Below are 23,802 nucleotides of genomic sequence, written 5' to 3'. Positions count from 1 at the left end.
CGCATCTGCACATGCGTGAGCAGCAAAACCCGGAAGTAACCCTTTCCGGTACTTCTGGGTCGCCATGGGATGCAACCTGAAAAAAACATATCATGAAGCAAACGTAACATGAGGTATGACTGTACATTTATTTTCTTCCTTGCCTAAACCACAGTTTGTGGGGAATAAGGGAAATATGATCAGGAACTTAGCAAAAGGTAGGTGTGTTTAACCCTTTCACACACACTGCTGTTCAAATCAATACCATCATTCAGCACACGCGCACACATGCAGGACTTCCCTCCTGGCTACAGAATGTTATTTGGGTTTGAGAAATCCAGAGGCAGCATTGCTATTCTGCTTGCAGCTTAAATCGACAATGACATGACAGGGTGCTGAATCTATGTGAAGCACCTCAGGATACTCACGGCATGGTGTAGAACTTAAGGCTAAGTACTTTACAGTGGTGCCTCGCAAGACGAAATTAATCCGTTCCACTAGTCTCTTCGTCTTGCGGTTTTTTCGTCTTGCGAAGCACGGCTATTAGCGGCTTAGCGGCTATTAGCGGCTTAGCGGCTATTAACGGCTTAGCGGCTTTAAGAAAAAGGAAACAAACTCGCAAGAACTCGCAAGACGTTTCGTCTTGCGAAGCAAGCCCATAGGGAAATTTGTCTTGCGGAACGACTCAAAAAACGGAAAACTCTTTCGTCTTGCGCGTTTTTTGTCTTGCGAGGCATTCGTCTTGCAAGGTACCACTGTATTTTGCAATTTCCTTGGGGATTTTTTTGGAAAGGAAGCTCATGTAGATGAAATATCTTAGGGAGGGGAGCAGAATTTAACTTCCCTCCTCACATTTTAAAGTATTCTCCAATTTTTGCTCAGTTCCTCCTCCCTTTTGCCTCACCCCGCTGCCACTGCCAGTATTCTTATTTATTTATTATTATTAGCTACAGACACTGCAAACCTGACTCTGGGGGCAGCCATCTTTTTTGTAGGCTTCCCTTGAGGAAGAGACAAACAAGGCCTGCAGGCTTTGCTTTTCCTGTTGAAACAGTGGGGCAGCTTGCAACATATATAAAACCATAATTAAACATTTAAAAACTTTCCTATATACAGGGCTGCCTTCAGATGGCTCAGGGGTCAGATAACTCCATAGCTTCAAACATTTGTCTGATGAAAATAGGGACGTCCTAAGGAAAAGCGGGACATTCCGGAATCAAATCAGAAACTGGGACGGTTTCTGCAAATCCAGGACCAACCCTGGAAAACGGGGAAACTCGGAGGGTCTGCATTTATTTAAGCTAACCTTCCCCATGGAAGTGAGCAAAACTTGTTTCTGAGAAAGCACAGTTTAGACTTAGAAAGAATGTGTTTTAGTTACTGAGAAAGCACAGCTTAGACTTAGACAGAAGGTTGTTTAACCTATCCGCCTTAACTTTAGATACAGGAGCAGCTGATATTTTGGGTTCTTTGCTTTCCGAAACAGATGACGCAGCAGCTTTCAAAAGCAAAACTAAATATATAATCTTGTTTGTGTGGTGGGTCTATACACCAAACAAGCAAGCAGACCAACCGATAACCTCAAAGTAAGGTTTCTATATCCTGTTCTAATCTTCTTGTCTTCATTTCAACTCTGCTTAGCGATATGTGCCTTTCATTCCATGACCTTTAGGTCTCTTTGCTGACAAACCTCCCCGCTTCTACCCACTTTGGTCCATAAAAGTTTATGCCATAATAAAGTGGCCTGTCTTAAAGGTGACTGGGAGGGTTTTATTGTTTTTCCTTCAACAGATAAATATAGGGCCACCCCTCTGGAATCCCAAGGAGTTTGTTTCCACAAATCAGGACTGCGGTCACGATTTTGTAAACTGCAAAACGAAACCACATTCCACATTCGCTTGTGATCACTGTTGCTTTTGTTCGGATAATTGCGTATTTTAAAAGTGCCCAGTGTTTTGGGAGCAGGCAAGGCTGCGATTCATAGCAACACCAGAAGCAGAGCATAGTATTTTGGTGAATGAGATGAATCTGCACACACACCATATATTTAAAACATATTCCCCCTCCCAATAATACTGTGAACCAGGGGTAGGCAATCTAAGGCCCGGGGGCCAGATCCAGCCCAATCGGCTTCTAAATCCGGCCTGCGGATGGTCTGTGAATCAGCGTATTTTTACATGAGTAGAATGTGTCTTTTATTTAAAATGCATCTCTGGGTTATTTGTGGGGCCTGTCTGGTGTTTTTACATGAGTAGAATGTGTGCTTTTATTTAAAATGCATCTCTGGGTTATTTGTGGGGCATAGGAATTTGTTCCTATTTTTTTTCCAAAATACAGTGGTACCTCAGGTTAAGTACTTAATTCGTTCCGGAGGTCCCTACTTAACCTGAAACTGTTCTTAACCTGAAGCACCACTTTAGCTAATGGAGCCTCCTGCTGCTGCCGCGCCGCTGGAACACAATTTCCGTTCTCATCCTGAAGCAAAGTTCTTAACCTGAAGCAATATTTCTGGGTTAGCGGAGTCTGTAACCTGAAGCATATGTAACCTGAAGCATATGTAACCCAAGGTACCACTGTATAGTCTGGCCCACCACATGGTCTGAGGGATGGTTGACCGGCCCACGGCTGAAAAAGGTTGCTGACCCCTGCTGTGAACTGTAATTTACCATTCACGGACCTACAATTCTAGCACCTTTATCAAACTACAGTTCTGAGCATTATTTCTTTAGTGTGGGTGAGTGTCTGGTGTGTCCTGAATCTTGCAAACGGACATATTTGTTTAAAACGTTGGCATTCCTGCTATTTTGACTAGATGTATTTAATGTATGCATTCTGGTGCATTAGCTGTCATAGAATCAAAGAATCTTAGAGTTGGAAGGGGCCCAAGAGTGATCTAATTCAACCCCCTGCCATGCAGAAATCTCAGGTTAAAGCATCCATGACAGATGCTTAAAAACCTCTAAGGAAGCAGAGTCCACAACTTCCGGAGGGAGACTGTTCCACTGTCAAACAGCTCTTACTGTCAGAATTCCCCCCCCCCCCTAATGTTTAGTCGGCATCTCCTTTCTTGTAACTTGAATTGTAGAGTTGGGAGTAAGTTATACAACCCCCAAGCCAAGGAGATGAGTAACTATACAAGCTTTGGAAGACATCTGAAGGCAGCCCTGTACAGGGAAGTTTCTAAATGTTTAATTATGTTGGAAGCCATCAAGAGTGGATGGGGTAACCCTATCAGATGGGCAGGGCATTAATAATAATAATAATAATAATAATAATAATAATGGACTAAGATGTCCCTATTTTCATCGGAGAAATGTTGGAGGGTATGTGATCTGTATCATTTGCATATTGCTATGCACAAGGTGGAAGTGACGCGGGTGGCTCTGTGGTTTAGGGCTTGCCAATCGGAAGGTCGACAGTTTGAATCCCTGGGTTGGGGTGAGCTACTGTTGCTCGGTCCCTGCTTCTGCCAACCTAGCAGTTCGAAAGCACGTCAAAGTGCAAGTAGATAAATAGGTATCGCTCCGGCGGGAAGGTAAACGGCGTTTTCGTGCGCTGCTCTGGTTTCGCCAGAAGCAGCTTAGTCATGCTGGCCACATGACCCGGGAAAACTGTCTGCGGACAAACGTCGGCTCCCTCGGCCACTAAAGCGAGATGAGCGCTGCAATCCTAAAGTCGTTCGCAACTGGACTTAGCTGTCAGGGGTCCTTGATCTTTACCTTTATGCACAAGGCGGTTTACAAGATGAAGAACCAACAAAATAAATAGAACACATCTTATAACAGTCTGTCCCAATACAAATAAGTCAATAATAAAAAAATGACTTAAAATACAGTGGTACCTCGGGTTACAGATGCTTCAGGTTACAGACGCTTCAGGTTACAGACTCCTCTAACCCAGAAATATTACCTCAGATTAAGAATTTTGCTTCAGGATGAGAACAGAAATTGTGCTCCGGCGGTGCAGCAGCAGGCCCCATTAGCTAAAGTGGTGCTTCAGGTTAAGAATAGTTTCAGGTTAAGAACGGACCTCCGGGACGAATTAAGTTCTTAACTGGAGGTACCACTGTAAACAACTTCTATAAAATAAAGTAATATTCAACATTTCAACAAAATATTCAACAAAATACCAGCAAATAATAATTAAAGAGAAATCACCCTCAACCATTATTCTAAATAATTACTAACTTATTATCAGCAGAAATAACAGCTGCAAATTCCTGCATTGCAGGGTCTTTTCCAACTCTACATTTCTAGGATTTTATTGCTTGTAAGCCGCTTTGGCATTTCTTTGAATGAAAAGCGGCATAGAAACTCAATCCATCCATCCATCCATCCATCCATCCATCCATCCATCCAGTGGTCAGGTCCCGGGACAGTGCGGGGCAAAGAGAAGCCCTTGGGAAGATGGTTCTTCTGCTCCTCTCGGCCCGGCGTCTCCTTTCCCCTCTCTAGGTTCCCCTGGGGCTTCCGATAGGCGAGCGCGCTGCTTAAGCCTGCGCGCAACGCCCAGCAGGGGCCGCCCTGAGGCCGAGCGCGGGCCGGCTGCAGCGAAAGGGGAGGCGAGAAGTCAGCGGACGAGTCCCGGGGAAGGGAGGAGGAGCAGGAGGAGAGGAGGCGTTGCACTGCAGCACCAGCAGCTCCGGACCAGAGAGGAAGGAAAGGAGAGAGAGAGAGAAAGACGCGCGCTCCTCGGAGCAGCCGGAGGAAGTGCCGCCGGCTCCGGATCGCAGCAGCTCCTCTGCCCGCCAAGGCCGTCTCCAAACGGGGCGCCAAAGCTCGCCACCCTCCCGGCGCCGCGGTCCCCCCGTGCGCAACAGGGCGCGCGTCATGGCGCACCGGGGTGGCCGGGCGCTCGCCGCCTTCCTCCTCGCTGTCACGGCGGCAGGTAAGCGCGGCGGAGGCTGGAAAGTCAGCAGCGCGCTCCGAGCCTTCCCTCTCTTTTTCAAAAAACCAGGCTTGCCGTCCTTAAGCCCGCTTTTCCTTAGGAGGGAGAGAGGCGCGCCGAAGGCGACGCCACTCGCTTTCTTGGGTAGGCAGAGGGAGCGCTGCGCTCTTGGGAGGCGTTGGTACCGGCTTGGAAGCGCACGAGGGGGGCGGCAGAGACCAGAAATAAACGGGGTGGAAGGAGCCGTCTGGTAGGTCCCCGGGGGAAATGTAGATTTCTTTACGCGCGCCTTTCCTTCCCCCAAAGAGCGCGAGGACCAGATTTCCAAGCGCAGCCTTTTGGGTTCGATCGGGCTGCAGTCCCTAAGCACTTGCGCTTGAAAGTATGGGACGCTGAAACCAGGGGGCGCTTACTTGCGAGTAAAGAGCGCCAGGGGGTGCCAGTGAACAGGGCAATAGTTAGAAGCCGATGGTTTGCATTTGAAGGGGTGGCTTGGAGTAAATGTGCCCAGGCCCATCATCTCTCCGGGTTCCTCGAAGGAGGGTGCGCGCGTGTCCTCGTGGGCGGGGGGGGGGGGCACTTACTTATCGTCAAATATTTGGCGGAGAAAGAGGAGAGGTGGTGTGTAAAATCGGAACTTAAGCGTTGCAAAGGTGGCTCTCTTGCTGGTGAGAGCAGGAATATGAAGCAAAGGGTACTGTACCGTGCCCAGAGTTTTACTCAGCAAATTGCAATGGACCCGGGGGTTTATTTCGTCTCTATTAGGTAGGTATGGCTAAGCTGGCTGCTCCCTTGTCATGGGATAGCAACTAAGAAGCAAAGGGTTAAAACAAGGCCCTAATTTTCCCTTCTGTGACCTGTCACAGAATACCTGTGAAAAGTTCAGCTGGAGGGGCAGTCATTAATAGCAGAGGGCTATTTCATAACTTTTGTAAAAGCCTACATCTAAAGTGACTGCATCCAACATATATTTGCAAATGCACCTATTGTTTTGGCGTGTTAGTTGAAAAGCCAGGATTGGCTGGGCGTCAAGTATTAATTGGGTGGCAAACTCACTTAGCTGCTGTTTATTCCATTTATACATGGATCAGTGCCACAGTTAGCTTCTTTCCTTGTGTTGCTACATATATCCTATCCTTCTTAAACCCAGATCAGTTTTCAAAATATTCATTAGGCTATTTTAAATGCTATACTTAAACATAGCAACATACCAGATACCTATGCAAACCATATAACTGTAAATAAATCCCTTTTAGAATCATGACATTTTAGAGTTTGGAGATCATTGCAGGGGGTTGGACTACCATTCTATGAATCTATAACTCCCTATTTAGTGTACTTCTGAGAAAACATGAGTAAATCCTAACATAAAATATTAGCATTGCACTACAAGATTTCCGTAACTGGTAGTCACAACATCACCCAGAAATAGTAGGCAAACAACATTCAACTCTTCATCACGTAGGGCAGGCATAGTACAGCAGCACAAACAGAGCTGTGTAGACTGTATTCCACGAGCTAAAAAAATAAGTTTGTACCCAAGTTGTCCCATTTCTCTTCAAGTTTCTTTGATAATCCTTTTGGTGGGTTCACCATTCCCTTTGGCATCCTGTATCCACCACCACTTTTTTTATTTCATAGAGATTCCATGCTGGGAAAGCTGAATTGTAACCTATAAGTAAAGTTAAAGGACCCCTGACAGTTAAGTCTAGTTGCGAACGACTCTGGGGTTGCGGCGCTCATCTCGCTTTACTGGCCAAGGGAGCCGGCGCTTGTCTGCAGACAGTTTTCCAGGTCATGCGGCCAGCATGACTAAGCCGCTTCTGGCAAAACCAGAGCAGCTCATGGAAATGCCATTTACCTTCCCGCCGGAGCAGTACCTATTTATCTACTTGCACTTTGACGTGCTTTCAAACTGCTAGGTTGGCAAGAGCTGGGACTGAGCACCAGGAGCTCACCCCGTCGCGGGGATTTGAACCACCAACCTTCCAATCGGCAAGACCTAGGCTCAGTGGTTTAGACCACAGCGCCACCCGCACCCCACTGCCACCTGTGTCCCATAACCTATAGTTTATGCCTATTGGATAGATTTGCCTAAATCTGTTTCTGCTTCCCATCGCCATTTCTTCTTCTTTTTCATAATTTTTTTGGCTCATGCAAAGCTTGATGAAGGATGAAAAACTAAACCCCCAAACATTGGAGTGCCTCCCCCGAATACCAGGAATTTTTTTTCAGAAACTCCTTGGACTTCTGAGATTTCAGCAGGTGTTGCCTGCATACTTCCAAGCACACTGCTCCATAAGGGTTAGAGATTTGCTTTAAAAGATGGGGTGAAGACTGCAGTCCTATGCACACTTACCTGAGGATACATTACACTGAACTCAGTGGAACTAGCTTTTGAGTAAACAAAGCTGACTTCAAGCTCTCAGTACCATATTATTGGGCTTTTCTGTGCTTCTTTGAAGCATTCAACTTTAGAGGGAAGCAGGCTGGCTGCCACAGGCTGGGGTTCTTCAAGTCACAGGAAAACTCAAGAGAAGGCAAAATTGACCGGGTGGCGCTGTGAGTTAAACCACAGAGCCTAGCACTTGCTGATCAGAAGGTGGCGGTTCGAATCCCCATGAGGGGGTGAGCTCCCGTTGCTCAGTCCCTGCTCCTGCCAACCTAGCAGTTCAAAAGCATGTCAAAGTGCAAGTAGATAAATAGGTACCACTCCAGCGGGAAGGTAAACGCCATTTCCGTGCGCTGCTCTGGTTCGCCAGAAGCGGCTAAGTTATGCTGGCCACATGACCCAGAAGCTCCCTCAGCCATGAGCGCTGCAACCCCAGAGTCGGTTACGACTGGACCTAATGGTCAGGGGACCCTTTACCTTTTACCTTTACAGTGGTACCTTGGTTATCTATCCTAATCCATTCCGGGAGCCCGTTCAACTCCTGGAACCATTCAAAAATGAAGGTGTGACTTCTGATTGTCTGCAGAAACTTCCTGCACTCAGTTGGATGTTGGCTTCCGAAAACGTTCGCAAACTGGAACACTCACTTCCAGGTTTGTGGCGTTTGGGATCCGATTTGTTCAGGAGCCAAGCCGTTTGACAACCAAGGTACCACTGTATTGGAATGGTTCAGACCAGCCAGCCCCAGAAATGGAGTTTCTCCCAAGCAGTACTAAAAGAATGGTTCACTTTGTATTGGAAGTTTTGCGCAGTTTATCAGGTCAGTTGCCGTCACCAAAGCAATTTGCCTTCAGGGTCCAAAAATAGTAAAATTCCATTGCTCACCGAAGGTGACTGTCACAGTGCAAAGTACGCAACCATGAGATGTTTTTTCCCCTTAAGAAACAGGGGATAGATGTATTGGCCTACCTACATCATCCAGTAAATAATTGAAAGCAGCCAGTGTTACAGCAGAAGGTCAAAATGTTCAACATACGATTCGGAGACTTACCTTTACAGAGTGACTCAGTACAAGATTTTGTTCTTGAAGGGAGCTTGGGAGAGGGATGAGGCCTTGCTCGCTGGTTGGCAGAACTGCCACAGCGTCAGAGAGAGGCAAGGCTGGGATAAAAGAAGGAATTTTGGCAACTCCTGCAGCCAAGCTGGTGCCAAATGTCTTGCTCTGCTTTCCTTTGAACCATATAAGTAGGGACGAGGGGTGGGTGGGTCTTGTCATTTGGGTAGCCCAGGACCTCGAGACACAGTGCCCAGACCAGCGCCCCGGGGAGGTCATTTCAGTGCTGCTAATGCAACGGTTTGGCTTCACCCTCAGAGGCACACTCCATTGTCTCCTGTGATGCCAGCAAGTGGGTTTATACTGGACCATCCCCACAATAGGACGCGGGTGGCGCTGTGGGTTAAACCACAGAGCCTAGGCCTTGCCGATCAGAAGGTCAGCGGTTCGAATCCCCACGACGGGGTGAGCTCCCGTTGCTCGGTCCCTGCTCCTGCCAACCTAGCAGTTCGAAAGCACGTCAAAATGCAAGTAGATAAATAGGTACTGCTCCAGTGGGAAGGTAAACGGCGTTTCCGTGCGCTGCTCTGGTTTGCCAGAAGTGGCTTAGTCATGCTGGCCACATGACCCGGAAGCTGTACGCTGGCTCCCTCGGCCATTAAAGCGAGATGAGCACCGCAACCTCAGAGTCGGCCACGACTGGACCAAATCCAAATATCTTTAATACGGTCAATGACCAGAAAACAGTTTATAAAAATATGACATTATAAGTAGTATTGAGCTACAAATAGCAGTAAAAATGTAGCCAATTCACAGAATTGATGCTTATGTTTATGACCAAGTATCGGCTTTTAAGGTTTTAAAATTCAATTCAAATGTCACTACTGTTTATTATCGTTCCTTCGATGTTTACAATTTAAACTCCGTTGCTGACATCATTGCTCGTCTTACTCTTGTTGCAATGTAACAGAACTTTGCCACAGGCCTGTTGATTTCGGTCTCTTTGTCAGCTAAGAGGTGTCTGATATAGGTGTCGTCTGTACTACGAGGTATTTTCCTCAGAATCGGCTCGATCAGCTCTTTTCTTGAGTCTCAATATAATGGGCAGTATAAGATGACATGCCCGATGGTTTCGATTTTGTTGCTGTTACAGGGACATAATCTTTGTTCAATTGGTATTTTGTTGTATCTTCCCTCTAGGAGAGCTGAAGGTAGAGCGTTAAAGCGGGCCCTGGAAAATGCCCATCGGTGTTTGGCGTTGTGTAGTACTTTGAGATAGTTTGCTAGATGGGGCCTTTGGGAATTGAATAGGAGTTTATAAGTTATCGGAAGTTGATTAAAGTCATTTTGGGCTTCAATGTCCCATAGTCTTTCTTTGATTATGTTCTTGGCACGACTGGACCTAATGGTTAGGGGTCCCTTTACCTTTACCTATCCCCACAATATTCCACTTCATTGGTTTTCCTGCTACGTTCCCCCAGGTTAACCATGTTCCTGCTGTCAAGAGGGTTGTACTTGCACTGTACAGTCTTCCTCACACTCTACAATTTAGCTAAACACAGTTAGTCGCAAGCAGCTCGCTCAAAACAAGTCGCTGAACTTGTTTGGGGCTGCAAGCTGTCTCCAAGGCAGCACCATCGAAGCTGTGCTTTTCGTTTTCCCAGTGCCCGCTTTCTGGATCTTTTCGACAGCGGTGGCAGGCGGCGTCTCCCCATTCTGATGCTTGTTGTTGCATGGTTTTGTGGTTGCCTGGAAACAGAAAGGCTTTTCTGCTTGTTGACATAATTTGCGATAATTTGCCCTTTCCTTTGTTCCTGCAGTATTTATTGTTGTACAAAACAACCTGGGGACCCGGGACTTTTAAGCCAGTCTTGGGACAAGCCCAGCTTGATGAAAGGTATCCAGCAGCTTCCACTGTCACAAAGTATTTTGCAAGCTCACTCGAACCTCGTGCTTTGCTTCAGAGCACAGTTCCTGACAGTACAAGCCCATATGGCACTTGGTCAAATCTTCCTCTCAGATAATCAGCTGCTGTGAGTGGATCACTCTGTCCTTATACAGTCATAATTCGGGTTACAGATACTGTGGGGTGCACATTTTCGGGTTGCACAACACACTGAACCAGGAAGTACCGGAACAGGTTACTTCCGGGTTTCGGTGCATGCACAGAAACACTAAATCGTGCTTTGCGCATGCGCAGAAGCGCCAAATCGCAACCTGCGTGTGCACAGACGCAGCATTGCGGATTGCGAATGTTCGCAACCCGAGCATCCACTGTATTGCATTTAGGCTTTGTCAGAGATCCGGTTCCTTTTTTTCTTGTTAGCATGATGTATGTATAGACACCTGCTGATGAAGGACAGAATTGTAGGGTTGGAAGGGACCCCCACCCCGAGGGTCATCTAGTGCAACCCCCTGCAACACAGGAATCTCGACACGCAGCCCTCCATCCATTTGATAACTTTTCATGCACCTGACAAAGTGTGCAGTAAAACGGTTGCACCTTCAGTGTGATTCGGCCTAAGTGAATTCAGCTATGTCAGCCTGGATAGCTCAGTTGGTTAGAGTGTGGTGCTGATAATGCCAAGGTTGGAGGTTCGAGCCCTGCATATTCCTGGATTAATAATAATAATAATAATAATAATAATTTTTTATTTATACCCTGCCCTCCCTGGCCAGAGCCGGGCTCAGGGTGGCTAACACTAATAAAATAACAGTAAAAACATAATAGGGGGAAAAGGGGGGGGGGGACCAATTTAAAATACAGGTTAAAATGCAATTTAAAATGCAGCCTCATTTTAATGTAGCTGATAAATCAAGACCATAAGGGGAGGGAAACATAAGGGTCAGACAGAGTCCAAACCAAAGGCCAGGCGGAACAGCTCTGTCTTGCAGGCCCTGCGGAAAGATGTCAAGTCCCACAGGGCCCAGGTCTCTTGTGACAGAGCGTTCCACCAAGTCGGGGCCAGTACTGAAAAGGCCCTGGCCCTAGGTGAAACCAATCTAACCTCCTTGAGGCTCGGGACCTCCAAAGTGTCCTCCACGGGGCATACCAGGAGAGGCAGTCCTGTACGGGCTGGACTAGATGTTCTTCTGGATCCCTCCCTACTTCAATTCTATTATTGTTTCCGGTTTTCTAAATAATCAAGTTATTTTACAAAGAGCCATCTCCTTGCAATCCAAAATAAAATTTTTAATCTTTCTCCCCTGGACTTTTGAATAGTTTAAAAGTGGTAGCCTGGATCCCATTCTGGGGTTTGGCTTCAACTCAGTTACTTGTAAGAAGCAGCAGCTGTTTATTACTTACCACCTGACTTTATGGCATCCTCTGCATGCTGAATGACTTTTGGCACCATGCAATTTTTGCTTAGTTATCCTGTAACTTTCTAGGTCCAAAATTCACCAAGGAAATTGCAGGACACCTTAGCCTTTTGTGAACCTTGCTTGCGTGAAAAGGAATGCAAACTTTCCACCTTGCCCCTACTTACCTGGACAGTGAAAACAGTTTATTGGCTATAAGTCCTACCTTTTAGTGAGCGTTTATGAGATCAGCTGGGTTACCGGAGTCTCTAACCTGAAGCGTATGTAACCCCAGGTACCATCTTTCAGGGCAGATTTACAAACCTTTGGATAAACATAATAAATAAAAGCACAATCAGAAAACAACACAAGCCTTTATAAAAGCCCAAGAGAGTGACAGGATGTCTGGCTGGGACTGAGCCTCGCGGGGGGTGGGTGGGTGGGTGGGTGAGAGTTTAGAAGATAGGAGTGGTGTGTGCAGAATAACTCAGCTGGCATTGCACATGACTGCTCCTAAGGAATGGGTGTGTACATGCGGTTTTTAAAATTATATTTATTTTATTTCTCTGTTTTTCTTAAAAAATTTTTGACAACAATACAAATCCAATATTACAATAAACAAAAATGTTTTGACTCCCTCCCCCTCCGCTTTTGCAGTTTCTTCATTACTCCAATTATTAACTACTCCTTGGTTTCCTTTTAAGTTTCATTTTAACTGTTTGGTTTAAGTTAATCCTGCTAATGAACTTTGGTGCGTACAATGGCATTTCAAATAATCTACAAATTTTCCCGTGTCTCTCATAAAGTTTCTCTCCTCTTAGTTCCTTATTGCTCCCATTACAGTGGTACCTCGGGTTACATATGTTTCAGGTTACATACGCTTCAGGTTACAGACTCCGCTAACCCAGAAATAGTACCTTGGGTTAAGAACTTTGCTTCAGGGTGAGAACAGAACTCGTGCTCTGGCGGCGCGGCAGCAGCAGGAGGCCCCATTAGCTAAAGTGGTGCTTCAGGTTAAGAACAGTTTCAGGTTAAGAACGGACCTCCACAACGAATTAAGTACTTAACCCGAGGTACCACTGTAGTTTAATCTGCCACTCCTCCTTGGTTGATACAGAATCTTCTTTCCATCTGCGCAGGTGTGATCCTTCTGACTCCTGTAGAGCTGGGGAACAAATCTGGGGATCCATTTCTGATCGATGACCTCCAGGTTCAGTTTAAAAAAAACAATCACCACATTTCCTCAGTGATAACCTGTTCCACCCCCACCCCCACTACTATGTTGTAATGTATATGAATATTATATATACATTAAACGTACACATAAACAAACATATAAACATTATATATATATATAATGACTGGAATCCGAAGTCTACCCAAGATTATATTCCTCTATATTGAGGTGAGATGGGTAGCAATTTCTCAGGGGGGGGGTTGGGGGGGGGAGTCACCTACCATCACCTCTTGACATCTTTTCAGCCCCAGGCAGAATATGTTTTCATTTTACAGGTGTTTCAGCATTACAAGTTTCCTGCGTTGAAGGGGATGGCACTAGGCCAGCGGTTCCCAACCATTTTTTTGGCTATGCCCCACCTAAGCATCTCTAAAACCTTGATGCCACCCCCCACCCCCCGTGACATATAATTCTGATTATTCAAAAAGTGAACTCTTATTCACGTGGAGGAAGCCTAAAAGGCCATTCACTGTTAATAACTAATTCTTTAATTGCCCCCCTAAAAATCAGATTGCTCCCCTGGGGGGAGTGCCACATATTGGGAACCATGGGACTAGGCGACCCAGTTCTATAATTCTATGATCCCATGGTGCTAAGTTTCTCATCTGTGGTAGAATTTGCAATGTGTGCTTGTAGCCTGTTGTCAGTTTTACTGTTATAATAATATAATAATAATAATAATATATTATTTATACTCTGCCCATCTGGCTGAATTTCCCCAGCCATTCTGGGCAGCTTCCAATCGAGTGTTAAAAGCAATACAGCGTTAAATATTTAAAACTTCCCTAAACGGGGCTGCCTTCAGATGTCTTTTAAAGATAAGGTAAAGGGACCCCTGGCTGTTAGGTCCAGTCGTGACCGACTCTGGGGTTGCGGCGCTCATCTCGCTTTATTGGCCGAGGGAGCCGGCGTACATCTTCCGGGTCATGTGGCCAGCATGACTAAGCTGCTTCTGATGAACCAGAGCAGCACACGGAAACGCCGTTTACCTTCCCGCCGGTATTTATCTACTTGCACTTTGACGTGCTTTCAAACTGCTAGGTTGGCAGGAGCAGGGACTGAGCAACGGGAGCTCACCCCAACGTGGGGATTCGAACCGCTGACCTTCTGATCGGCAAGTCCTAGGCTCTGTGGTTTAAACCACAGCGCCACCCATGTCCCCTTTTAAAGATAAGATAGCTGCTTATTTCCTTCACATCTGAAGGGAGGGCGTTCCACAGGGCAGGTGCCACTACTGAGAAGGCCCTCTGCCTGGTTCCCTGTAACTTCACTTTTCGCAATGAGGGAACCGCCAGAATGTCCTCAGAGCTGGATCTCAGTGTCCGGGCTGAATGATGGGGGTGGAGATGCTCCTTCAGGTATACAGGACCGAGGCCGTTTATGGTGGTTCCCTCATTGTGAGAAGTAAGGTTACAGGGAACCAGACAGAGGGCCTTCTCGGTAGTGGCGCCTGCCCTGTGGAACGCCCTCCCAGCAGATGTCAAGGAAATAAACAACTATTTTACTTTTAAAAGACAACTGAAGGCAGCCCTCTTTAGGGAAGTTTTTAATGTCTGATGCTGTATTGTTTTTAATATTCAGTTGGAAGCCGCCCAGAGTGGCTGGGGAAACCCAGCCAGATGGGCGGGGTATAAATAATAAATGATGATGATGATGATGATGATGATGATGGCTTTAAAGGTCAGTACCAACACTTTGAATTGTGTTTGGAAACATACTTTTGTGTTTGGTTATCTGTTGACACACTCCTGTTGTCGCTGGGCTTTGGCACGGATTCTGTAGACTTCCGTAAGTATGTCTTGATGCTAGAGGGAGAGGCACGAAAATATTAAACAGGTAACCTAACTCCTATGGGCCAAAGCAAAACACTATATTTGTGGTGTTGGCCTTCTCACCTGTCCATGCTGGACACAGAGACGCATTCCTCTATACACAGAGAAAATAGATTCCCTGCTATATATGCACACTCTTAGCCACCATAGTGACAAGCAGTCCGTCCCCGTCCCCCGTCCCCCAGTTTTACATAGGGACAGCTGTTTCCTGCAGAAACCGTGCATAAATGAGATACCAGCACCGTGTGTCTAGAAACGAACTCTCAGCACTCAGCAATACAGTGATACTTCGGTTTACGAACTCCGCAAAACCGGAAGTAGCATCCCGGTTTGCGGACTTTACCTTGGTCTAAGAACGGAAGCCGAATGTTGGAAGGGCACCAGCAGCGGGAGGCCTCATTAGGGAAAGCGTGCCCCGGTTTAAGAATGGACTTCCAGAATGGATTAAGTTCGTAAACCGAGGTACCACTGTACTTAATAATTCTGGATCTCTTCTGGTTCCCACCAGAAAAAAATGTGGCACTTTGCTTTGACCCTGTAAGAAATCCAGTGCTATTATTTTAAAAACCTTAGATGACTAGTTGTGGGTCCTGCCCCTTTTCTGAATAATGGTTCTTCAAATCCCTGTGGGCTGCAACTGAGATTTAACTGTTAAGGCATTTTCTTTTTCTCATGCACTGGAAAGAAGCTTGTTAAACGCAAGACCGGCGTGCCTTAAGAAACAAACACTCCATTTTGAAAAGCAGGGTGGCGAAGAATAATTTAGAAGGATTTGATGCCATGAACTGTTGTCTTAATGAGATCAAAGCTCATGCTGAGATGAAAAGCTACAAAACGAGCCAGTTGCCTCATTATGGGTTTAAATTCTGAACTAGTGCCCTGTTGCTGCTTTAATGTACAGGCGGGTGACAGCAAACTAAACAATTTCAAGAATCAGAAGCCTGGCTTCTGGGACCTGAGGGCACTGTGGTGACATGAAAAGAATAATCATTCAATAATAAGTTCAACATTTAGCAGCATGGCTTTTGAGCCCACTCGAGAACCCAAAATGTTTGCTTTTACACTTCTTTTTGGAGTTCCCCCGCTATAGAGCTGATATCTTGAGTTCCTGGGGTCAGTAGAGACGCAATTCCATCTCCTTTGTTTGGCAACCGTTGAGAAGCCACCCCTTTAAAACCACTTTGGACAAAATGGGAACTGTGTGGAAGGACGGTACTGTCTCTCAGGCCAGTACTTCCCTCAGACTGAGACAGGGCTCCACGATCTTTTCAGGCTCAAGGGCGGAACATTTCGGAAATATAAGGAACCGTCACAGTCACCAAAAAATGTACCCATTTCACAGAAGAAGGATATTGTTGTTCAGTCGTTTAGTCATGTCCGACTCTTCATGACCCCATGGACCATAGCACGCCAGGCACTCCTGTCTTCCACTGCCTCCCGCAGTTTGGTCAAACTCATGCTGGTAGCTTCAAGAACACTGTCCAACCATCTCGTCCTCTGTCGTCCCCTTCTTCTTGTGCCCTCCATCTTTCCCAACATCAGGGTCTTTTCCAGGGAGTTTTCTCTTCTCATGAGGTGGCCAAAGTATTGGAGCCTCAGCTTCAGGATCTGTCCTTCCAGTGAGCACTCAGGGCTGATTTCCTTCAGAATGGATCAGTTTGATCTTCTTGCAGTCCATGGGACTCTCAAGAGTCTCCTCCAGCACCATAATTCAAAAGCATCAATTCTTTGGCGATCAGCCTTCTTTATGGTCCAGCTCTCACTTCCAAACATCACTACTGGGAAAGCCATAGCTTTAACTATACAGACCTTTGTCAGGAAGGTGATGTCTCTGCTTCTTAAGATGCTGTCTAGGTTTGTCATTGCTTTTCTCCTAAGAAGGAAAGGCAGTGCTCAAATTGGCAACACACACAATGTCCTGAACTACCAAAACACAGGGGGAAACAAACAGGCAATACCCCACCACCATATGGTGGTACCAAAATAATAATAAATAATAAGGAAAGCAATATACACCATTGCCCCAAAAAACACCCACACACAGACCACCCCCAACACAACAGGGATTCCAGCAGAGAATGAAAAGAAGGTGGGCTGTCGGTTGGCCTGCACTTCATTTTCAGTCACTCCAACCACTGTCCCAAAAAAATTTAAATGGCAGCCGCCAAGGACAACGGGTGCTTCAGGCAATCTGTTCGATTGAGCATAAACCCTGATTTGTTGGAACAAAGTTTGCAAGGAGGTTAGACAGCATCAACTATATATTGATCATTCATTCTGGTTTGCTTGTGGGGAGGTTAGACGATTCTGTGCCAAGGAGTTGTTTTTTTGTTTGTTTTTTCAATTTTTTCAATTAATTTTCCAAATTTATAACAAACAGATAGGAAAAAGAAAATCAAAAAACAAACAAACCAACAAACATTTATCCTGATTATAGTAATTCCACGTTTGTTAACATTGTTAAGTGACTTTCTCGAATCCCCCTGGCTCAGTTTCCATATAAATCATTGTAATAGTTTTCCAAAACTATTTTCACATAAAATTTACTTGGTCTATTAACATCTTACTTTCTTTTCATTTTTAACTTTAACATAATATTTTACACATCACATTTTCAAATCCTAGACCTATTTGGTACTCACAAGTAATTCTGTTTATACTATCTTAAGATATTTAGCTAAATAGTCTTTGAATTTCTTCCACTCCTCTTGGTGCTCCTCCTCCCTCTGGTCACGGACTTTTCCGGTCAGGTCAGCTAGCTCCGAAAATTCCACCATCTTCATCCTCCATTTCTCCACGGTTGGTACTTCTTGTAATTTCCAATTTTTGGCCAGCAAAATTCTAGCTGCAGTTGTGGCATACAAAAACAATCTAACATCTTTTTGGGGCAACTCCAAACCTATTATGCCAAGTAGAAAGGCTTCTGGTTTCTTAATAAATGTATATTTCAACATTTTTTTTCAATTCATTATATATATTTTCCCAGAAGTCTTTCACCTTGGGGCAGGTCCACCACATATGATAAAAAGTACCTTCTTTTTCTTTACATTTCCAACATAGGTTATCCGTCTTATGGTAAATCTTTGCTAATTTTACAGGGGTTAAGTACCATCTATACATCATTTTCATAACATTTTCCTTTAACACCGTGCATGCAGTGAACTTAACCCCTTTCCTCCACAACCTTTCCCAGTCTTCAAACATTATATTGTGTCCAACATCTCTTGCCCAATCTTGCACCAAGGAGTTGTTATCCCACACTTATAGAGTGCATTTTCCCATGCCTTTCCCCATAGCTTTTGCTACACAGTCCGCTTTTAAATGCATATTCATAGTGGAAACACCGTACAAAAACAGGCTGTGTGCTGTCACAGTCGAGGCCAAGCCTGCCAGCGAGTTATCGGTTGGCTTGCACAGTGCCTTAGTGACAGAAAGCAGAGACCAGTAAACTCAATAAAATAGGCCTGGCAGTGAAGCTTATTAATGTGGTGATAGGATGTCATCTCCTAAGCAGCAGCTGCCCAGAACTATAGAGCTATAGAGAGTGATTTACGCACGACCGACAGGGATGCGTGACTCCAAGAATATGCAATCTAATTACTTGGAGGGAAGGCAGGCTGCTCTCAATCGTAAACAGATAAGTCTTTCTTACAGGAAACTTAGAATAAACCTTCCCTTCTTCAACTCTCAGTATAACAGAGCATGCTGGGGAAAAAGATTATAGCTCAGTATTGCTGTCCCTGCAAAAAAATATCCTCATGCCAAATCCTAGGATTTTCAGAAAACTTTGCGTGGCAGCCAAAAAGGCACAGAGGGGTTTGAGACACTGGCCTGTTTCCTATGAGCTGGTGCGCCTCTGGATTGAACCACTTCAGGGTACAGGTGGGGGCATGTTTAAAAGTCACCTGCAGATAGAAAATTGGTACAGTGGTGCCCCGCAAGACGAACGCCTCGCAAGATGGAAAACCCGCTAGACGAAAGGGTTTTCCATTTTGGAGGCGCTTCGCAAAACGAATTTCCCTATGGGCTTGCTTCGCAAGACGAAATGTCTTGCGAGTTTTTCCGACTCCCCCCCCCCTTTTTCTAAGCTGCTAAGCCGCTTATCAGCTGATCCGCTAAGCTGATAAGCCGCTAAAAGCCGCTAATAGCGCTAATCCGCTAAGCCGTCAATGGGCTTGCTTCGCAAGACGAAAAAACCGCTAGACGAAGAGAATCACGGAACGGATTCTTTTCGTCTTGCGAGGCACCACTGTATATCAAGGAGAATATTCTGCTGGAATTCTCCTCCCCGGCAGCTGGTTTTCCAGGTGCAGGGATTTGGAGGGCAGAAATGTGTGGCAGGGCATTTAGTCATGCAAATTCTGGTCTGATGTGGTACATCCTAGGACCTACCGTATTTTTCGCTCCATAAGACACACTTGTCCCCTCCTAAAAAGTAAGGGGAAATGTGTGTGCGTCTTATGGAGCAAATGCAGGGGGGAGGCAGGCAGGAAAAGCCCCCAAACTCCACACGGCTCTTGGGGGAACCTTAGCCGCGCGCAGCCTCTCCCGCTGCTAGGACAGCGAGCGGGATCCCGCTGGCTTTGCTCTTTGGGGCCGGGGGGGGGGGGAACCCAGGCTTCCCCCCGGCAGCCCCAAGAAGCTCTGGGAGAAGTGGACAGGCTTTTTTCTTGATTTCCCCCTCTAAAAACTAGGTGTGCCTTATGGTCAGGAGCGCCTTATGGAGCAAAAAATACGGTAGGCATAGGTTTAGCATCTCAGCGAGAATTTAGTCCTCTCAGGCAGCATGTTCCGGTGGTTGTCATCAGTTCAAGATCAGAACTGGTTGCTGTTGTTACAGTGGCAAGTGGGTTTGAGTGCCTTTCTGCCTAACCCATGACATGTGAATTTAGAGACTGGCTGTTGTTCCCCCACACGCTATAGGGCTGTTGCATCAGATTGATTGCAGTTTAGCATATAGCCTCTCAAGCCTTCCATCTCCCATAACGCCTTTCTCCAAAGGAAAGTCGTAATATATCTGTGCTGGTGCCAATTCTGCAACATAACGCAGCAGAGAGTTCAGGCGCATTAATCTCAATCGATACAAAAGCAGCAGAAAAGAAACTCACTTTGTCGTTCCCCTCAACTACCCCTCAGCACTTAACTTTGGCTGGATAAAAATTATGTCACGAAATGTGCTTTATGAAATTTATGCCTGCCTCAGACACAGCAAGGGAAAACCTGAATGTAGTAAGTTCTTAAAATCATAGAATTGGCCCTCCAGCTGTTTGGGGACTACAATTCCCATCTTCCCTGACCACTGGTCCTGTTAGCTAGGGATGATGGGAATTGTGGTCCAAAAACAGCTGGAGGGCCAAGTTTGGCCATCACTGAGCTGGAGAGTAGGTCTATAAACAAGTGCTTATTGGCAGATGGACAGTTCCAGCAAAGGAAACGAAAAATAATAATAAGCAACCCATGTTTTACCACTGCATTGCAAAAGTGATTATTAGCTGCAGAAAGGCGATAGTGTGTTCTCTCAACAAAATAATAAAAACACCTGGTTCCTGCAGCTGTCTGATTTTAGGATATGCCCATCATATGGACAGAGATTATCACAAGCGCAATTCACACCACCTTTGTCCATTTTTAAAGACTTGGCGTGAGAAAATTTGCTCAGCGGTTAAAGCAAAAGCTTAAGTTTGATTTAAAAATAGGAGAATGCATTGGGGCTCACAGGTCATCAGGGTGTGGGGAGAGAATGGGGTTCCCTCCCTCTGTGCTGACCCTTTGCTCCTGCCTCCCTCTGTCTTGCAAAGTCTCCCTCTTCCCTTTTGCCCTTCCTTACCTGCCAGACAAGGGATGCGGGTGGCGCTGTGGGTTAAACCACAGAGCCTAGGATTTGCCGATCAGAGGGCTGTGGTTCGAATCCTCATGATGGGGTGATCTCCCATTGCTCGGTCCCTGCTCCTGCCAACCTAGCAGTTCGAAAGCACGTCAAAGTGCAAGTAGATAAATAGGTACCACTCCGGTGGGAAGGTAAACGGCATTTCCGTGCGCTGCTCTGGTTCGCCAGAAGCAGCATAGTCATGCTGGCCACATGACCTGGAAGCTGTACACCGGCTCCTTCGGCCAATAAAGCGAGATGAGCGCTGCAACCCCAGAGTCGGCCACGACTGGACCTAATGGTCAGGGGTCCCTTTACCTTTACCTTTACCCTACAGACTGCACAGGCTAAGTCTACTCTAGAATGTTACATACAGTTTCAGGTTTCAGGTGCAGTGGTACCTCGGGTTAAGTACTTAATTCGTTTTGGAGGTCCGTTCTTAACCTGAAGCACCACTTTAGCTAATGGGGCCTCCTGCTGCTGCCGCGTCACCGGAGCACGATTCCTGTTCTCATCCTGAAACAAAGTTCTTAACCTGAGGTACTATTTCTGGGTTAGCAGAATCTGTATCCTGAAGCGTATGTAATTTGAGGTACCACTGTATCTGGTAAAATTCTACATCTAACACACGTGCATCACAATTAAATTTAAATAAATGGGAGTTATTTACCATATAACTGGACTGGATCATAAATATCATATATATATATTAAAGATCTCCATACAAAGAGTGAAATCCCATTATCTCAATTTGGAACAAGAGACAGTGGACGTAAATGCACTCTCTGGGGGATTAGAGCACCTTTCCTGTCACAAAAAGGGGTCCCTTTACCTTTACCTGCCAGACCGGCTCGCGCACCAAGACCTGGTAAAGAAAGGGCAAGGCAAAGGGATACGCAGCACTCCTTCTTACCTCCCTCATGCACCTGCTAGATCCCTCTGCCAGCAGGTAAGTTGACCACAGGTGTTTTGTCCAACACTCTTCGCCCTGACCCACCTTCCCAAACCATCGATTGACGGCACCTGCTGGTAGAAGGTTGGAAATTAATATTGAAATCACTTTGGAAATACAGTTGTACCTTGGATGCCGAACGCCTTGGAATGAATACATTTCGGCTCCTGAATGATCAAAAACCGGAAGTGAGTGTTCCGGTTTTCGGACGATTTTAGGAAGCTGAACATCCGGCGCAGCTTCCGATTGGCTGCGGGACACTCCTGCAGCCAATTGGAAACCACATCTTGGTTTTTTAACAGTTCCGGGAGTCGAATGGACTTCTGGAACGCATTCTGTTCAAGAACCAAGGTACAGCTGTACTACAAGTTTCATCCTGAGGACCAAGATTCTATATACAGTGGTACCTCGGATTAAGTAATTTATTTGTTCTGGAGGTCCGTTTTTAACCTGAAACTGTTCTTAACCTGAAGCACCACTTTAGTTAATGGGGCCTCCCGCTGCTGCTGCGCCGCCAGAGCATGATTTCTGTTCTCATCCTGAAGCAAAGTTCTTAACCCGAGGTACTATTTCTGGGTTAGCGGAATCTGTAAACTGAAGCGTCTGTAACCTGAAGCGTATGTAACCCGAGATACCACTGTAACTGTTATATAAGCACACATGCATGCTAAAATTTGTTCCAGCGGCCTCTTCCATTTGCGCAAGGTGTCATTCCATTGGAAACATTTTCCGTCATTTCTCAATGTGCTCAAGTGCTTGAACCAGAGGTCACATTTACCTAAAACCCTCAGTTTGAAATATCCCGAAGCTAGGGGATGGGATCCACAGAGCAGATAAAATAAAAGGGAAAACAGAAGAATTTTTAAATAATAGCATCTACTGCCGCCATTGTGCGACTAAATGCCATATCTCTGGAATTGAAGGGCCAGACAAGGCATGATCCGAATTTTCCACATGCATTCAGCTTGTTTATTTGTGTTAACTTCAAAGCAGCTGTAGGAGACTGTAAGCTTTGATTAAGGAATTGGCACTGGGGGGAGGGGGGGGGTCTGATCCTTTGCTCCCATGGCATTTCCCTGATTTAATCCCCCCACCCCTTGCAAAACATAACAGAAAACCCCTTATTATCTTCACAGGGTGAAAATAGGAAGGTGCAACGTCAGGCTCAAATAGCAGGTTTGGGAGGGCAAATTTTAGATCAGGGAAATAGCTGTGTCACATATAGTTTCACCCTGCCTTCAGCAAACACAACACTCAACCTTGTGATGTCAGCACAGGTTAAATTTCCCAGCAAAGACCTTATTAAGCAGAGAGTTAAAAGAAAGTGGTTTTTGGGGGGTGGGGTACGGAAAGTAAGTAAGAGGAAAGGAAAGTCATCTTGACATTTTACTGTACAGAAATGAAGATGTGAAATTAAGTGTCCCGATAACAATAAGCTACAGCGCGTTTTAGTAACGGCCAGTTCGTGACGGCTTCTTGCAAGGTATTTCCACCCTCGAAGCAGACATATCTGCCTTGTCTCTGTTTTCCTTGACAGCCTTGTCCCTTTGCATGCGTTCTGTCAATTACGGAATGTTACAGGCTTGTCATCAAGCAATTCTTGATTGTATTTTGGCAATGCCTAGGTTTAAAAACCAGTTCAGACATCCCTGTGGGTCTGCTATCGCGGCTCGTCGCTGCAGCAAGGCAACGTCTCAAGTTACAGACTTCACAGAAAATTACAGCGGCTACTGTATTTCCGTGGCTTGAAACACAACAATATGCTTCCCCCCCCCACCTCTTTTTCTCTCTCCCTCCCTCCCCCCAGCCATTTTATCCCTACATCAAACCTTAATTGCTGCAGGAAATCATTCAGAATATAATGGCTCTACCAGCATTCTGTTTCTGAATTCAATCCCACTCAGGCTGAGTTCCAGACAGAAACATTATAAGCTTGATAAGGATATCTGGCTGTTTGGGTTTTTTTGCTCATTCACAACCCTGTAGGGATGCTCTGCCCTGCAGATCAGAGAGGTGAAGCTCTGGGGTATGGTTTTGACTCTTTTCCTTCTGTGATTCATCCCACCAAACCCCTAAACCAGGCCTAGGCAAACTTGGCCCTCCAGATGTGTTGAGACTACAAGTCCCATCATCCCTGACCACTGGTCCTGTTAGCTAGGGATGATAGGAGTTGTAGTCCCCAAACATCTGGAGGGCCGAGTTTGCCTAGGCCTGCCCTAAACTCAACTGCCAGCTCTGCAAAGGGGGGGAAGGCGAGGATAGGGGAGATTTTTCACTGGAGAAAAAATTCTGTTGCAGACATG

General features: G+C 45.9%; 1 protein-coding gene across 1 annotated transcript in view; it reads left to right on the top strand.

Moving 5' to 3' along the window:
- The first annotated feature begins 4,523 nt into the window (after positions 1 to 4,523).
- Positions 4,524 to 23,802, top strand: part of PARM1 (prostate androgen-regulated mucin-like protein 1) — a 40,259-nt gene continuing 20,980 nt past the window's right edge. Inside the window, exon 1 of the mRNA XM_079949966.1 lies at positions 4,524 to 4,866. Within this exon, the coding sequence (XP_079806092.1) occupies positions 4,809 to 4,866 (58 nt within the window). The 5' untranslated portion in view covers positions 4,524 to 4,808. The remainder of the gene's footprint in view (positions 4,867 to 23,802) is intronic.

Source organism: Podarcis cretensis (genome assembly GCF_951804945.1).
Source record: "Podarcis cretensis genome assembly, chromosome: 13".
In the NCBI taxonomy this organism is placed as follows: Eukaryota; Metazoa; Chordata; class Lepidosauria; order Squamata; family Lacertidae; genus Podarcis; species Podarcis cretensis.
Note: the sequence above shows the minus strand (reverse complement) of the source record. Positions and strands in the feature narration are given on the sequence as shown.